Raw genomic sequence first — 19,405 nt, forward strand, 5'->3', positions numbered from 1 at the left:
AGAATTTTTTAATTTTGAGAAATTTTACAAAAAGGTATAATGCTAACCTTTATAAAATTCATAAAACAGCTAAAACGAATTGGTTTAAGTTTGTAGTCAAAAATACACAATTTTTTAACAGTATATTTAAATCTCAATTCAAGTGATCGAAATTAAACAATAATTTGTAGTCTAAATTTTACTTAAAAAAACTGTTAAAATGCCGTTCTCCCGAAATTCTTCAAAAGTACGCCAAAACTTTTCCTTTTATACCTTAAAAAATGCAGTATATAAAATTTCCATTTCACAAAAGTTAAAGTTTGAAAATATAGTTTTAGAAGGAGAAAGTGGAGGTACTGTTGAAATAATGGCACTTTTTGACTATAAAATTCATCATTATTAAACTATTTGAAATTGATCAGAGAGAAAAACATACATATTTTAAATCCATCTTTATAGCCAAGTCAGTCCGTTTGTCCGTCAGTCTTTTGAAAGTACAATGGGGTCCGAATAGCAAGAGAACTGAAATTTTGTTTGCTGCTTAAATGGTCACGATTTATCAAAACCCAAAAACAATGGAACGCCCGGAATAATAATTAAATAATTAACTCATAAAAAAACTCCTAAGATCTCTATGCCAAACAAACCTTATCAGTGAAGATTAACTTTGAAACATTTCGGACGGATAAATCCAATAATATGTACATATATAGACAGTTTCGAGTCAAATTATTGATTTTTAACGATTTGGATGAAATTAGTAAAATTTAGGCCAAGCACAAATTTTCAAGCTTTTTAGAACTGTCGGTGTTAGAGGAGTTAAAGTTTACCATTTAAGTCATACAGGGGTTTTCACTACTTTTTGTTTGATATCTCAAAATCCCTAATGGACTAAACTACAACAACGATTCAAATTAATAACAAAAATTTAATTTGAAATAGTTAGATAGAAGAAATAGAAAGAATTCAAAAATAAACTAGTAGCATTAATATTTAAATTTATGTTGAATACTCTAGTTTAACATACATAGTAAAAAAACGAAGATAAAACTAAATATTTAAACAAGTTTTTTTAATGAAACCAAACACCAAAAAATTATATAAAATAACCCCACAAAGATGAAAACGAATTTAGTTGATTTTTTAAAGAAAACAAAGTTGCAGCAGGTAAACAAATCAAATAAAGATGAAAACTTTTATGGTATGTTATATCAAATTATATAATATTAAAAAAAACAATTATTTATTTTAATTAAATATGCAGGTATTATGTATTGCTTTATTTTGCTGTTTGTGCTTGGTATTTGCTGCACCCGTTGAAAATAGTCCCGGTGTGCAATTCTTAAAATACACCGATGACAAGGATTTTGAAGAAATTCAAAAACAAATTATTGGTAAGTTCAAAACGAAAAAATATACATATTAATCTTAATTTACGGTCTTATTTTTTAGCTCAATATGAAAATTTGGGCGGTACATCCCAAGTTCACCATGTTCAAACTGCCACAATTGTAGATCCCAATAATTTGAAAATTAACATTTAAATATCTGTTTTATTTACAAAAAATGTTTACGTGACTGATTAATTAACATTCATAATTAAAAAATAATATTAAAAAATTGCATAAGAACTAGTTTTTATTAAAAAAAATCGATGTTTCCGGAAATATATGTTTAGAAAAAATTTAATGTGTTTTCTATCAATAACACAATGAATAATGCGTCAGCAAATTTAAAGCGCTGGTAATAATAAGAAAGGCTTTAAAATGCTAAGAAACAAAATAAAAACAAAATGTTTGTGTTATTAAAAGTTGTAATAATGAAGAGAGAAGATTGTGTAAAATATTATGTTTATGATTTGTTTCAAATTAGTTTAAATGTTTAAAAAATATTAAAAGAACCAATTCACATTAAATTTGGCAAAGAGATCCCTGCACATTCTTTTTAATATACATATCTCGAAAACTTTATCTCATAGAGATTTTCAAATGTCTTTAGAGATTTGTAATTCGGATTTAGAAAAATTTTTAATAATCATTGCATTAGAAACTTAAATTAAATAACACATATTGACGAAAACTTCCTAAAACATAAGTATTTACTCTCGTACTCATCCTTACGATACCTGCTATTGTCGTCACTATGACTTACGTTATAACTTGTTTAAATTGATAAATTAATTTTTATTGAATGACATACTTCACTATAAGTTGCTTGACCTAGCACCTCTAATACTATATTTATCATTCGAAAACTTTCCGAAAACGAATTAATATTATTTAAAATGTATACTTATTTAAAAATTTTATTAAAAATTATACCTGTTTCAGTTCGCGTTCTAAGTAGAACAAACCACATGCTATAGAAATAAATAAAATATTAATTAAAATTAATTCATACATATGTATAAACGTCAACCACCGCCACAAATTTTATTGTATTTGACGTTATTATTTAACAAAAAAAAAAAATAAAGTAAAACAAGTTGTCTGAATTTGGGCGTTAATTGGATTTTATTCTTATTTTATTTTTTTAGTCTTTGTTTACTTAAAGTGTTAAATTGATGGCAAAGTGTTCATTTTATGCGTTAATTTAAGTATTTAAGTATTTCATTGTATAATGGTAATATTTTGGTAAAATTAAATAATTTTGTCTAGAGTATACATACATATGTTATAGAGAGGTAGTTAGCGCTAAAATAGTTTCGTAAATGGGACATTTCACAGGGCATATGGTTAAAAATGTACTTATCCTTATAATTTTTTAAGAAAAATTTCAGATTATATACACTTGTGAATGTCGAATTTCATCGCTGTTTTCGTATTTGTAAGCCAGTAATAAGCGTTACGACTGTTTAAGCTCCCTAGCATTTTTTGACTCTATCGTATCAGACGGACTGACAGATGGACGGACGGAGAAGGCAAGATAAACCTAGAATTTAACAAGGACCTAAGATATATATAATTTGTTGTTCTACGACTTATATTTCAATGTGTTACAAACGGAGCTACAAAACATCTCCCTTTTTGATAATGGGTATAAAAGGAACTGAAAAAAGTGGATAAAGCGGATTATGACCTAAATTATATATTATTGAGATTATGACTTTATCAAATCAAAAATTTCATCATTATCTGAAAATTGTTACTTAAACAAGTGTTTTTGTAGGTTTTGAAATACAATTAATAGACTTATTCATTGGATCCAAAAAAAAAAAAAAAAAAAAAAAACATTGCCAAGCAACGGGTGGAAAGAAGTTACATTTAAGAAATAATCGCAATGTTAACAAAAACACCAAAGCATAAAAAACACATCGGTTATAAATATGTATAACACTTAATAGTTCACATCTTGCACAACTATTTGTTGACACAAAGTTTGTACATCCCCGTCTAGGGCAGAATATTTTGCAATATAAGAAGACATAATATTATTACTCATTTTGTTGATAAGCATTTTATTATATCAAAAAAACAAACAATTGGTAAAGAAACAATTTAAATATCAACCATGGTTTGATTCAAGAATCGTTTAACAAAACAAAACAGTTGTGATTTTGATTTTAACGCAGTAAAACGTATTGAACGATTTTTTCGTAGACTTGCTATAGAAAGTGAATATTTAAAACAAATAATAATAATAAATTAAATTATTTAATATAAAATGAATATATTTTATTTGTGGTTGCTGCTTATCATACCAGTTTTAAATGTGGTGAAATCTCAGCGCAATTTTTATGAAATTAATAAAACCGTCAATATACGAGAAGTAAAACCTGTAAATGAAAAGGTCTATTTTCCCGGTAAAACCAATGAAGATGAAGTGAATTTAAAAAGATTAAATAATGGTTTATCTAATAGCTTTAAAAGTGAACCACATACAAATCGTCTTGGCAATGAAGATCGACCAGTAATACGTGATACGAGTATAGTCATAAATATTAGAGAAGTAATACCAGCAAGAAAAACTTCTGGCACAAATAGCATTACAAATTCCCTAAATGACAATAGTTCTTCATCTCTGGTAAAAAGAGTAATAGATAGAATAAAAAATTCTAGTGAAGAATCGGGTGAAAAAAGAGCTATAACATCGAGTACTTCGAATCGAAGAAATCCCACAAGAAATTCTAGTGAGGAATTTGAGAAAAATGCGTTAGAAACTATAGTGTCAGTGGCTTCTTCTTTATTAAATTTAAGAGTTTGTGAAATAAGTAAGTTTTTTAATTAAGAAATGATTAATAAAAATAATTATTATTTTATTTTGTAAAAAATAAATAACAATAACAGAATATGCTGAGTTCATCCAACGCATATTTCCGCAAGAAGATGACACAGCAAAAGATGCTAACGATGCTGAATTCAATGGTCGTGTTTTAGCCTCACCTGGGGAATACCCACATATGGTAAGTTTCTTCAATTATTTTTCAGTAATATTACAATTTCTAGTTTTGTGTGGTTTACTATATATTTTTGAAACTAAACAAAAATTCCCTTGAACTTGTTGAATTCTACGAATTAAAAATTATTTTTATAAAAAAATAATTGATAACAATTGTTTAGAAAAAAACAGACTACTTAAAGCATTGATTAGTTTATTTTCTTTTAAACTTAAGTTATTTAAATTAATGATGCAAAAAAATTTTTATTGTTGAATTTATAAGTAAAAGTGATAATGTATCTGTAACAAGCTGTAAATAATAAAACATTTTAATCACAAAAAAAACGAAAGTGGAATATTTTTAATTTGGTTTCATTTTCTATAGAATTGTCATGGAATTTTTCATTATATAGTTCATCAATATATAAAATAAGCATTAATTTTTAATGAGAATTTTTTAAATTATTTTTCCATTACACAATTTAAAATTTGTAGTTTTTATGTCCATCATCAAAAAACATGATTTTGTCATTCCGGTCAAAACACATCGAATATATATTCTGGGTCCACATTCAATTCTACGACGATCTAGCCATGTTCTTCCGTCTGTCTGTCTGTTGAAATCACGATAGAGATCACACGGAAGGAATTCGACAGCCGAAATTTTTTTAGGTTTGTTTGATATTAAAAATGGACAATATGTATCGACGTATACAATATGTGTATACGTATACATACAAGTGAACCTCCAAATCCAGTTTAAACGGTAATAACTGCTTTACAAGCACGAGTATGACGATGAAATTCGACATAAATAATTTTCATATGAGCCAAAATCATTTTATTAATAATTTTGGAGGATCGGTCTATAATAATTCATACAAGGACCTCTTCAGAAAATGACTTTAACACTAATTTCTGACCTAAAAATTCGAGTAAAGTAATGAAATTTGTACAAGCCAAAATCTCTCTTCCAATTTTTTTGGATCAGACCATAAATAACCCTTCCCTACATAAGTATAAGGCCGCCTTCTTTACTATAACGCTCTTACTATAACGATCATTACTGGCTTAAATATACGAATATGGTGACAAAATTCGACACACATAAGTTTTAAGCGAGCCAAAATCTATCCACCAAATTTAGTGAGGGTCGGTCCATAATTGACCCTACCGCTCATTCAATGTTTCCTTCAGAAATTTACTTTAACGCTGGATAAAAAATACGAAAATAACGAGTAAAGCGATGAAATTCGGTAAATTACGTATCTTACAAGCCAAAACCTCTCTACCATATATGACCCTAGTCGACATACAAGGTACCCGTCGAAAATAACTATAATATGAGGTCCCCTTGAGAAAATTGCTTAAACGCTCATTACTGGTAAGTTTCTTATGAGTAAAAACCTCTCTACCATTTTTTTATAATCGGTTCATAAATAACCATACACCAATATAAGGACCCCTTTTGAAAATGACTCTCAGAAAAGAGTTTTAGTTATTAAAATACGATGAAAATTGACATAAAAAAGTTCCATACAAAACAAAATCTATGTACACAATTGTATAAGTATCGGTTCATAATTGACGCATATAAGGTAATATTCAGAAAATTACTCATACGCTCACGGTTTAAAAAATTAAAAAAAAAATTTTGTTTTTAAAATTAAAATTTTGTAAGTTCAAAAGACTTCGGACTGTAATTGACTTAAGTCATATTCCAAATATAACCCCGTTATTTTTAGGGTAGCATTTCTTTACGACATACAGTTTGATATAAGATTCGGCAGAACCGAATATAACAATCTTACTGTTTTTTTTTTCAATTTTACAATACAGTAGGAATTAAATTTATTGAAAAAACTATCTTTAATAAAATCCTTAAATAAAACGGGCCAACAAATTTAGACACATATACCAACGTATGCTTTTCTAATTTATCTATCACATGTTTTAAATTTGAACATCTTATTTCCAAGTCGACGGGAGCTTTTATAATGTCTTAAATATTGCCAATGATCGAAAACCTCGAAAACCTTATGTAATGCTAATTTCATTATAAATGTATAAGGTGTCCCTCAGACCTTCTGAAGACTTTAGGAGACATCTAAATGACAATCAAATTTTCAAATATTTTTCTGTATACCTACGCTTACATATAATGATAACTATTATACAAAGCGATAAACATCTGCGATTTTTGCAAACATTTTTAATAGTCTTTTCAGTTATGCTAGAACTATTTATATGAAAAAAGTTATAGCCCTAATGAACACGAATTATTTATACATATTTCTAATGACGTCATATGTCTGCAGAATATAAATCGCAATTTGAATTTTATAATCAGAAAGTACAATAGTGAAAATATTTGTGGTTTAAATTAAAAAACAAAATTTAAAAACAAAAAACAGGTACCTACTGGTAAATTTTATATTAAATTTATTACAAGTTTATTGACTCTAAATTCAGTTTGCTTTTATAAAATCATAACACAAATGATGAAAAATGTTATTTTAATAAAACTGTTATAGTTATCATCACAGTTTTATTAAAATAAAAATAACCGGGCTGTACCTGTAAAACGTAATCTCGAATTAATAAACATTTTTACAAAGCTTTTCAGATAATAAATAAATTATAATTATATAAATTTTCCACAAAAAAAATTAATTTATAATTTTTAATTACTTAAAATTATTTTAAAACTTAATTTTATTTTTTTTCAGACAGCTCTAGGTTTTCGTTCTAAAAATGGAAAAGTGGATTACAAATGTGGTGGCAGTTTGATAAGTGAAACTTTTGTTATTACTGCAGCTCACTGTGTCAATTTTACGGGGTATGAAAAACCATTACTATCTTTAAAAAAAACTTACAATCAATATGTATATATATACCTTTCAGACAACAGCCTACCAAAGTGCGCATAGGAGATTTAAATTTGATGATAGAAGAAAGTTTTTTGGAACCACAAATACGTAATATTAGAAATATATATGTTCATCCGGATTATAGGACAAACTCTTATTATAATGATATTGCTCTTTTGGAATTAACTGAAGAAGTAGAGTAAGTATAAAACAAGTATATTAAAAAAGAAACAAACTCGAATTAACTGCTAAAAATTATTTGTTTACAGACTTACAGAATTTGTTCGCCCCATTCGGTTATGGACACAGCCAACAATTCCATTTACTACAGCACATGCCATGGGTTACGGTGCCACAGATTTTGCCCGACAGCGAACAAATCGTCTTACAGATTTAAATATGACAATTGTTTCAAATGCCGACTGCAATAGGGAAATGCCAAAGATGCCAGAAACTAATAGAGGCATTATATCTAGTCAAATATGCGCTCGAGACTATGCATTGAATCGTGACACCTGCCAAGGAGATTCGGGTGGTCCTTTGCAATTAAATATCAGAGGACGAAGACGAACTAATCGTTTACACTACCAACTAATTGGCATAACGTCATATGGTTTATACTGTCGTAGTGGTTATCCTAGTATATTTACAAGAGTATATTCTTACTTGGATTGGATTGAGCACATTGTTTGGAAAGATTCCTTTAAATAACTTAATTATAATCTTATATATGTTTTTAATATTAAAGTACAAAAAATATTTATCATCTACATATAATTTAAATTTAAACAGAAATCAACATGTTTTTATTTAAACACTATATCTTCTATCCAGTCTACATACTCAGACACCCTAGTATATACTCCAGGTGGTTCTAAAGCACAGGCTCTACCAAACGAAGTTATACCAACCACAAAATTTCTGGAAACGCCGTACTTGTCAGTAGAGAACAAAATAAGAGGACCTCCCGAATCACCCTAAAATGTAGAAATGTTATAAAAAAATTTGCTAAATACCTAGGTTTGTGAACAGATATATACCTGACAAGTATCTCTTATACTATCCGGATCTTTAGCACAAATTTGCGTTTCCACAACTCCATGTGATAAAGACGTAATTCCAGTATAATGTTTAGAACATTCTTTGTTTGATAGGATCGTTAAATATGCTTTAAGTAAACTTTCCGAACCCGCTCCAGCTGAAAAATAAACAAAATTATTATATTATAGGCTAGACATAAACTAGACATAGACTAGACATCATAGACTATTTATTCTCACCAAATTGTGTATGTCCATAACCAATTGCAGTTACATTTACTTCATCCAAAGAGTATGAACCCCAAATGCAAATCGGTGTCTCGTAAGAATCCATACTTAGTCTTATCAGTGCAATATCATGATATGACTGATTTGTTTTATATCCACGATGTATTGTTACATTTGAAATTGGTATGGGTATATTGTTCGGATCAGTAAGGTTTGTACCACCAACTAAAGCCACGGCAGGTGGAAGCCTAAATAATTTAAATAATTAACTATACTTAGTTTAATAATTTAGCAAACTAACCCATTTAGCAAAGCACAATGAGCGGCTGTTAGAACATATATATTTGATATTAAAACTCCACCACATTTGTAGTCATATGTGCCAGGATAAGCCATAGATTTCCATCCCAAAGCCACCTAATTTATAAAGTCTATGAAAAATCATTTACCAGGTGAATGCAAAAATATATACTCACCATATAAGAAAATTCTTTATATTCCGTCTGTATATCTTGTATTATTTCTACGCGAGGTGGTCGAGCTCCACAATTCATAGTAAAAGGTCTCATTTGAACATCATCCCAAACATTCTCCTTACAACACACATACTCATTATCGCCATCAAAATAACATACATTTACTTTTTTTGCCGTTATGGCAGCTGGACAGTATTGTAAATTCCGACAAGTTCCATTAGAGCCATCAGGCAGTTTGCAATCCGTTGGAAACTCATCAACAGTTGGAAATACAAATCTGGATTCAACAGTATAATGCCAGCAAAATGAGATAATTAATATTCGTAATGAGAATTTCATGTTAAATCAAGATTATTTAAATAAAAAATCACCGAATTATCTTGTTGTTTTGTTGTTAACGCTTGAACACTTTGTTTTAAAATGATTAAAATAAGTAAATATACTAATGACATACTTTTAAAGTATTTTGTTCTTTCCCGCAAGTTGTAGACAGATAATGTTTTTTTTTTAATATGTGTTTAATATATTTTGTTGGTATAAAAATCATGTATTGTTTTTAATATTAAATAAGCACGTGCTAATGCATTTCTTTTTTTCCATTGAAAGCTTTTTGTGTGCCTTTTTATGGTTGAGATAATAAGTTCTTATTTTATTATGAGCTGGAGTTTTTAGGTTTTCGTGCTTTATAGTGGTGGTTGTCTGCAATAATAATGTTAAAATATAATATTATTGGATGTGTTTAGGTGTCAGGAAAGCTTTTTACACTGAGAAAATTTGAATAACAATTTTTATAAAAATAATAGAAAAAATAACATTTATTTCCTCCGTTAGTGTCTAAATCTAGCTGGTGTAGAATTTTACATTGAATAAGGATAACCCTTAAAGGAAATCGATTGAATCATGTTAAATTATGTAAATAATTTCTTTAAAAAGAATGCTATACAACTTGTGATTTTTTTTCATTTGTTGCGAATGCCAATTTAGCGAAAGCGAATAGTAGTATAATTCAAGCTAATTTGCAAAGAAAATTGTAAATTATGATATTACATTATATACGTATTTTAATGGAAAATAGGTGGCATCAAAATGTTTACTTCATAACATATAACTAAAGAACCATTACATGTCAGGTAATTTTAATTTTGATGGTCTCATTTGCAATTCACATCAATTTAAAAACTAGTTGGTTAAAAAAAACTAAATTTCTACTTACCAATACATGCACACATTCAAATTATTTTTATACCCTACACCACTATAGTGGTGTTTGTGCTGATGTTTGTAACATACAAAAATATTGGTCCAATACCCACCTTAAAGTATACCGATCGATTCAGAATCATTTTTTGAGTCGATTAAGACATGTCCGTCCGTCCGTCTGTCCGGCTGGCTGTCCATGTAAACCTTGTGCGCAAGGTACAGGCCGCAATTTTCAAGATAATTTGATGAAATTTGGACCAAGCATGTTTTTTGGCACAAGGACGAAGCCTATTGAAAATGGTTGAAATCGGTCCATTATTTCACCTAGCCCCCATACAACCGTACCTCCCGATTTGAACTTTTTATGGTATAATTACGTCAAATATTCTGCTATCTCTCTAAAAAATGGCACAAATATGTTTTATATAAGTATAAAAGATACTGCAGATTTTCGTAAGGATCGGCCTATATTTGACCCTAACCCCCATACAAACCCCCCTTCAAAAATGACTTAAACGTCTAAAATTGACTTGTAACCATTTGTATCGCAATGAAACTCAACAAAACTAACTGTTATTTAGAAATATATCCTTTTCCCAAATTTACCGAGGATCGGCCCATATTTGACCTATATAAAGCCTCATTAAGAAATTTTAGTTTTTTATCAATAAATGGCTTAAATATTTTGGAATTATGGTAATATTCAACATAAAAGTTTCTTTACAAAAAATAAAAATTTTATAAAAGTAAAATTGTAAAAATATACTCATGGTGTAGGGTATCATATGGTCGGCCATGCCCGACTATACTTTCCTACTTGTTATTGTAATATCTACTTTTTATACCCTTCACCACTATAGTGGGGAGGGTATTATACGTTTGTGCTGATGTTTGTAACATACAAAAATATTGGTCCAATACCCACCTTAAAGTATACCGATCGATTCAGAATCATTTTTTGAGTCGATTAAGACATGTCCGTCCGTCCATCCGTCTGTCCGGCTGTCTGGCTGTCCATGTAAACCTTGTGCGCAAGGTACAGGCCGCAATTTTCAAGATAATTTGATGAAATTTGGATCAAGCATGTTTTTTGGCACAAGGACGAAGCCTATTGTTGGTTGAAATCGGTCCATTATTTCACCTAGCCCCCATACAACCGTACCTCCCGATTTGAACTTTTTATGCTATAATTACGTCAAATATTCTGCTATCTCTCTAAAAATTGGCACAAATAAGTTTTATATAAGTATAAATGATACTGCAGATTTTCGTAAGGATCGGCCTATATTTGACCCTAGCCCCCATACAAAACCCCCTTCAAAAAATGACTTAAACGTCTAAAATTGACTTGTAACCATTTGTATCGCAATGAAACTCAACAAAACTAACTGTTATTTAGAAATATATCCTTTTCCCAAATTTACCGAGGATCGGCCCATATTTGACCTATATAAAGCCTCATTTAGAAATTTTAGTTTTTTATCAATAAATGGCTTAAATATTTTGGAATTATGGTAATATTCAACAGTTTCTTTACAAAAAATGAAAATTTTATAAAAGTAAAAAATTGTAAAAATATACTCATGGTGTAGGGTATCATATGGTCGGCCATGCCCGACTATACTTTCCTACTTGTTTATTTTAGAAATTATTTTAATAACTTTTATTAATTTAATTCACTTGAAATTACCAATATTTTGAACACAATTCATTGTTAATTTCAAAAATCCCAGGAAAAATTGTATTAGTTCTACAACTAATTATTGAACACATGATTTTAGCCTGAACTCGTTCTTGTTTGGCGTTGAGTCCAATGATTTTGTTGCGATGGTGTCCAGACTCGTTCTTTAGAACGCTTCTGGAACTAGTTCTTTAATCAATGATTTTTGTTTGAATTTGTCAACCTCTAGTTCTAGGGAAGCTGTAAAGAACGTATAAACAAATATTTTGTTTCAAATTATTAAGATTTGGAGCAATTTGGGAAACTTTTGAGGAATTTTTATTATTGCACTTATGTTATTTACAAAACTTGCATACATATACACGTCTTACGCAAAATCTTTTTAATATTTTTGGTAAGGGTATATGTTACAAGCAGATATCTCTCCCGTTGAATTAATGAGCTCTTTAATATCTTGTAGTTCAGTGGAATGCAAAAATATATATTTGAACGCGTTTTCTATTACGATAAAAATTAGTTTATAAATGTTTAATTTTTTGACATTTTTTCAATTGATTCCAAGAAGTTGTTTAGGAACTAGTATGCGTTCCATTGAACTATTGTAGTAGCAATGTATAACTAGTTTCAAAGAACTAGTGCCTTGAAAACTATTTAGAAGTATTTAAGAATCACAACAATATTCTAAGGAACGGATTCCAGAAGCGAATGGCGAAACTACTAGTTCTAAGGCTGTTGTTTAAGAATCTGAAGTGGTTCTGTTGTCACTCGTTCTAGAACTAGTAGTTTTTAGAACAAGTTCTCAATTTTTTCCTGGGATTTTAAAATATTTATTTGTTTATTTTAATTTTTTTAAACTTTAAGCTCAAAGTTTGGATTTTTGTTATTTTTGTTTTTTTTTTTAACTCGTTGAAAGTAGTTTTAGTAGAGTGTATTTTCCTACCAATTTTATTCTTTTATTATCGTGTGGTAACATTTTTAAGTGAATTTATAAACGTTGAAGTAATTTTATGAAAGAGATTCATATTATCTGTTTATGTTCACTATTGATGGACAGACACAGATGTCGACATTAAGGCGATACTTTAAGGAGCAAACATATAAATATAGTGGTTTTCAAAAATGTAGTTTCTTATTTTTACAAATGGAACCTATGTTAAATCGAATTTCTTTATATTAATTTCATTTAGGCATTTATAAAAATATGCAAGAATAAATCAATGTTATTTTTTAGCAAATTCTTCGATTCGATAAGAAAACTAATTAAAAGTTTTTTTGAATAACTCAGTACAATATACATTTGCATAGAAAACGTTGCCCTTGGCATTAGACTTCAATATTATTAAACCAATTTCAGTTGCATTTTCAATTTATTTAAACAATAAAGACTTACATACATATTTGTATGACCTTTAGTAACCTTTTTAATATCCATTCAACTTATTCATGTTGAACTATTCACATGTTTGTCTATATAATATACGCGTGTTTATCTACAATGCAAGAACATAAATACATTGACACATACATAAGAAAATTTTATGAATAAAGATATTTGTATAATCTTTTAATAACAAACAAAAGAATGAAATGACTTTCAACAATGTCGGATATATAATATTATTATATACTTACTTAGTGGTAGTGAATTTTATTCACAATACTTATTAAACGAGGGTAAATTGAAAAGTAAATTTTAAAATCAGTAAGTTCGTTAGTGACTTAGTTAGTTACATTATTAAAACTTAAATTTTCTTTACAGTTTCGCCCCATAAATTAATAGTAGTTCTATGTATTATAATAACAATATTAGAAAAGTTAAAAGAGTTTGTTGAAGACCCATAACACACCCACAGGATAATTATTTATATTAAATGTTGTAAATGCGACAACATTTAATATAAATAAAAATACAGATATTAAGAATATGCATACATATGTACATATGTATGTCTGTTCTATTCAATTGTTTGTTTGTATATTATGAATCATTTTAATTTATTTTAATTGACTTTAAAAAGAAGAAATATTAAGGGGTTAACCTGTTGAATTTGAAAAAAGGGATGTTTTTAATATCCTATTAAGAGAAAATATCCTGTAGTTTTCTTATTCTTCGTTAAGTTACCCCTTAACCCAATTGGGGTGGAAAATATTGGGAAATTAAGGGTAATTTCTGCAAAGACAAATAAATTTGTATGGTAAAACATGTTAATCTTTCCCCTTAAATAAAATGAAACTGTTGGCGTAAAAACAAGGATTTTTCAAACAATTTATAAAATTTTTAAGAGCATATGTAGTTTGTGGGTGGTTGCATGCTACATTTAATTCATTAAAAGTCTCTTATGCAGTACTTAAACTAAACATACAACATGCTACAGGTTGTGGTAGGACACACAAAACAATAGCGTAAAACTGTTGATATTTGTTCGTTTTATTTTTGCACATTTTTTTCTATGACTGTTTCATTTATTTTTTTGCATTTTGTGTAGAATATGAATGAAAGGTCACAAAACTGAGAATAAGCTAGTTTTTTGTTGTATAAAAATTTAAATGAAAGAAAAATTAAACTAAAAAGATTATACAAATAATTTGAAAAGTATAAAATTTTCTGTAAAATATTGTGAATATTTATAAATAAATAATTTTTAAGTATAATTACAAGTACTAAAAATAGTTTTCTTTTTATATATACATACATACATACAAATATATAGCGATAATCGGAAAAAATGTTATTAAAAATAACTCATTAATGGCACTATCAACAATTTGTTAGAAATTAATTGAATAATATATATGTAAATATTTATATATTTTGTTTTAAATTGGCAATATCCAAAAATATTTGTTTAAATTTAAATTTTCAAAAATATATAGAAAATAGGTAGACTAATACACATAAGGGTGTTCATAGAAACACTATTTTGTAGGAGTATATCTTAAACGAAAGCGAATGTAGCAAAGACAAAATTTTCAAAATTTATCTAAATTTTAAACAAGGGATCGTTAATGATATTTATTTCAAAATAAGGTTCTTGTTTCCGCAATGATTAATTACTATAAACCAAAATGGTTTCACTTTTTCAATTTATTTAACTGCATATGTATATCCGTCCACACAATGTCCATCCATGTAAATTTTATAATCAGTTCAATAATTATTTATCATTAATTTAGCATCTAAAAAATATCTTTAAATAAAAATAAATTAGATTTTTAAAAATGCTGTTCCTTTGGACACTCTATTTCATATTTATATTTACCAGCCAAAAAACAATGACTCATTTTCATCAATGCTTCAGTGTAAATAAATTTTTCCCTAGAAAAAATATTTATTAGTATATAACATGTCAACAAGCTGTTTAGCTTGTTTAAAAATATAAATTGCAAATGTATTTTTAGTTTTTTTTTATTCGTAAAATACAGATAACAAATAATCGCTTAATCTTTAAAATATAGTTTAGAATCAGACATTGAAAAATATATTGGAGGACGAACAATATTAATAAGTGTCTGGCATGAAGTTCACCCGAAATGTAAAAATAGTCCTTATTTACATATATTGCCTCGCATACAACTAAAACTTTAAACATTTTAGCTGTTTTTAGATATCGTATTATTTTATTATTAATGTATACAATTCACAGGTTAAATAAACTATAATAAATAAAAGGTTTTATATGATATATAATAATATTTCTCAAGAAATTACGTTTTTACACACTCCATTAAAAAATATGGGTGTTATAGTGTTTGTTGAATATTGGTCATAGACCCACAAAAGTATATATTCATTGTCTTTATAAAATTCTAAGACGATTCTATCCATGTCTGTTTGTCTGTCCGTCTGTATACTTTAAAGTGGACGAATTTAATCTTAATCTTTTTATATTTTACACCCCGCCGATTCTTGTGCTATAAACTAATTATAGAGTGAAAGGGGATGAAATTATTAACTTTTTCATTGATCAAGTTTATTTGGTGTTGAAAATGTAAAAAATCTTTATATTTCTTAAAATTTTGTTATAAAGAAATTTTCTTATAAAATATTAACATATCAATTTCTATTCATAAAATGACACTAGCGCACATAACTACCTTGAAAACAAAAAACTATTTATCGATCAAATTCGACATGAATAAGTTCATTTAAGGCACAAAGTTTCAGAAAGGTCGATCCAATATTGGCCCGACTCCGAAATAAAATCAGTTAATCATTTAAAAAATATTATATTATAAGAAATTCAACAAAAATAACAGTTGCTCACGGAATGAAAGACATATTTTTAAAAGGGGGCTTTGTTCGATGGTTCATTCATATTTTTCCTAGACATATAAAATTCAATTCATTCATTACCCAATTGTTAACAGTTTTTTATTTCTTTCAGAAAATTTGTAATTTTTAAAGTTTATTTTACTTAAAATATTTTGGGAAACATTATAAGACTGAGTAAAACGGAATAATGTCAACAACATTTAAAACCTTATTAAAAATAATAAAAGTTATGAATGAAAAGAACAGTTCACAAAAATACATAAATAAATTTTAAATATTAATTGTGGTGTTTTATTAAATCCACAATCATTTTTTTATGCTACTTTCAAATTGTTTGGTTTTTTATGCATGTATATGTATGTATATTAACTCATACAAATATACATGCATACTTATATTATTTACACAATAAATAAATTTGTGTATCTATAGCCAAAACGACTAACTAAACTTTTTTGAGTTATTTCAGTCAATACTTTTTTTCTCCGGCACATAGAACTAAAACATTTTTCTATGAAAATAATTTTTAACTCTTATGACAAATATTTTACAGCAATGATTTCTTCATTGCTGTATCAATTGATGCAGAATGATATGAAACAAAATATTCTTTACTTTTTATTTAACAGAGTTAATCGTTTTTGTATGTAAAACATTCAAGCTACCTCTACAATTATGCCAACATGCACAAGTATACATTTACTGACAAATATTTATTTAAATAAATAGTTTAACAGTATAAACTCATAAAGTTAAATACATATATAAAAATGAAACAAATTTTGAAATATAACAAAAAAATGATCAAAGCATTTGAAAAATTTCATAAATTTTTTTGGAAAATTAAAAATATAGATTAATTAATAAGAAACATGTACTTTCCAATTAATTAAAAAAATTGTAAATTAAAAATATTATAATATTCAGAATTTGATTATTTGTACTAATAATATTAAAAATAGTCCTTTAGTCAATCGAAACTAAAGAACAAAATCATTAATTTGAAAGTAAGTTATAAGTTTTAGTTTATTCAAAAGATTAATCGGTAAATTTTTGATCGATGAACCGATCGAAGATAAATCGCTCGAATAAATGAATCAGTTAACCGATTAAGAAAAAACTTAATATTTAACAATAGAAATACTGCATATTTTCTACAAAATTATTCATTTTTATAATCAATTTTCTGCCCCTATTAATTTCTGAATTATTTTTGTAAAATAAATTTGATGATTTGTATAACAATATTTCAGAAATATTTTAAGAATTTGTTCTAATTTATCTAATTCTAAAATGGGTTCATACAAACATTTTAATAATAAAATATACGGATTTTCGAACTTGTTCAAAAATTTTACAAACATTATATTAATTAATAAATTATATAAAAAAGAAAAAATATTGTTAAAAGCAATAAAAAGTTTTATTTAATTAGATTTATATTGAACTATCCTATTTTTAAATGGCTAATATAAAACCTAATATAATTATTTGTTGAATAAACGGAATAAAGCAAAGGTAAATTTAAGGCCAAATGAAGACCAATCATTGCTAAAAGTGGCAGACCTTTAGGCTATTTTAAAATACTATTTGGTTGCACGGTTAAGGACAGCTGTTTAATGACGAATATTGCTTAATTCAATAATTTCGACATATATAATAATTTTATATATAAATCAGTTTGGTTAAAAACTTTACTCCTACTTTTTAACAAGAATCTTAAATCCGTCATAATGATTAATTTGTTCTGTTATGCATAATTTATCTTTAATAATGTTTAGTAAAATCAAAATAGAATATGTATTTAGTAAAAAAAATATTTAAACAAAAAATTCAAAAATTTAGGAAGTTTTTACTGCAAAGAAAAAACCCTACAAAAAATAAATAAAAAGTTATAGCAAAAAAATATTCAATTTCTCCCCAAAGTCACATTAGATGAGAATGAAAGAATACAAAATTTATTTAAACAATATAATGAATATAAAATACTTAGAAAAAAGCCGAAAATAGCAAATAAAGGCATAAGTTTAGAAATGGTTTAGCAAAAACAACTAACATACATTTTAACAATTTAATAAATAAACACAAGCACATCCACATTCAGAGTATTTATGTATGAATGTCTGAAAACGAATCCTTCAAGTATGGTAAATTATTGGCATGTTATTTTGAATTCTATTTATTTTTTATATTTTTATTGACCAAAAATAAATTATAGTAGGCCAGTTATACAAATTTTTCACAAAGGACTATTAATATTCTGTAAATTAAATAAAATAAATTTGTATTGAAATTAATTGAATAGGATTGTGATAGAATTAAAAAATAATCAAGTTTAAATCCCTCTCGATTAAAAAAATTTTAAATTATATTGGAAAAGTTCATGTTTTGCATTTAGAAGATATTTCGATTTATGTTCAAATGTTGTCAAGTAATCAAACGAAAAACCCCCTATCTTAGTTATTCTCAAAAACATATGACAGACAAAAGAACCATTTCCGATGTATTCAGAATACGATGGTTTTAGCTGTTACTTCATTCTAGATAACTTTAAAAAATGGAATATTCATTAATAAAGTTTTGCCAAAAATCTACTATGCACAATTCGATTTTAAAATTTTATTATTAAATAAACAACAATTTTTGATCATATTTTTTATGATGCATGACCTGGTTCTAAGAACACAATAAAATAACCTTCTAAGTAACAAAACAATATCAAACTGAAAGTATTATTTTGTATGTGCATAAATTTAAATTATATCCAACAAATTCTACATCATAATTATAATACTTATACGAATATGCGTTTTTTTTCTCGAAATAACATGAACAATATTTGGGTATCAGTCAAAAAAAAAAAAATTAAAAATAAAATACATAGTTTAAATTTTTTGGCACTAAGAAACAATTATTTGTAATATACATAGATATGTACGTCACATCTAAAACAGGCAATAAAAAACATATTTTATGGTTGCCAAACATTTCATATAAAATTCACATAAAAACGTGCGAATGAATATTCAAGCTTGACCTAACATTTAGTACCCTACACCATACATGATTATATTTAAAATCTGTTTTATTTTTTCCTAATAAAGCATTTATGTTGATTCAGTGGATTATAAACATTAAAAAATTAACATCATCTCCACGATAATAATGTAAAGTAAACATTTTGAAACCATCTAAAGAAAGACACTAAGGATAAACAAAATTACATATGTACATATGTATATAAAAAGAAAAACATTATTGAGCCAGCCAAAAACACACTA

The 19,405-nt window shown here is 27.0% G+C and overlaps 3 protein-coding genes across 3 annotated transcripts; 2 read left to right on the forward strand and 1 right to left on the reverse strand.

The window, feature by feature from the left end:
• Window positions 1-1,129: 1,129 nt before the first annotated feature.
• LOC111675817 lies at window positions 1,130-1,550 on the forward strand. Its single transcript, XM_023436658.2, has 3 exons — window positions 1,130-1,180; window positions 1,244-1,373; window positions 1,432-1,550. Exons 1-3 carry the CDS (start codon window positions 1,166-1,168, stop codon window positions 1,521-1,523), a joined length of 237 nt encoding a protein of 78 aa, XP_023292426.2. The 5' UTR covers window positions 1,130-1,165; the 3' UTR covers window positions 1,524-1,550.
• A 1,968-nt stretch (window positions 1,551-3,518) lies between these two features.
• Window positions 3,519-8,021, forward strand: LOC111675830 (serine protease snake). Its single transcript, XM_023436671.2, has 5 exons — window positions 3,519-4,189; window positions 4,266-4,381; window positions 7,086-7,195; window positions 7,261-7,425; window positions 7,496-8,021. Exons 1-5 carry the CDS (start codon window positions 3,643-3,645, stop codon window positions 7,935-7,937), a joined length of 1,380 nt encoding a protein of 459 aa, XP_023292439.2. The 5' UTR covers window positions 3,519-3,642; the 3' UTR covers window positions 7,938-8,021.
• Window positions 6,786-9,483, reverse strand: LOC111675831 (serine protease snake-like). The gene is made up of 5 exons (XM_023436672.2): window positions 8,971-9,483; window positions 8,796-8,911; window positions 8,507-8,742; window positions 8,267-8,424; window positions 6,786-8,203 (listed from the first exon to the last, which is right to left on the reverse strand). Exons 1-5 carry the CDS (start codon window positions 9,307-9,309, stop codon window positions 8,033-8,035), a joined length of 1,020 nt encoding a protein of 339 aa, XP_023292440.2. The 5' UTR covers window positions 9,310-9,483; the 3' UTR covers window positions 6,786-8,032.
• Between the last annotated feature and the right edge of the window lie 9,922 nt (window positions 9,484-19,405).

Source organism: Lucilia cuprina, chromosome 4 (genome assembly GCF_022045245.1).
Source record: "Lucilia cuprina isolate Lc7/37 chromosome 4, ASM2204524v1, whole genome shotgun sequence".
In the NCBI taxonomy this organism is placed as follows: domain Eukaryota; kingdom Metazoa; phylum Arthropoda; class Insecta; order Diptera; family Calliphoridae; genus Lucilia; species Lucilia cuprina.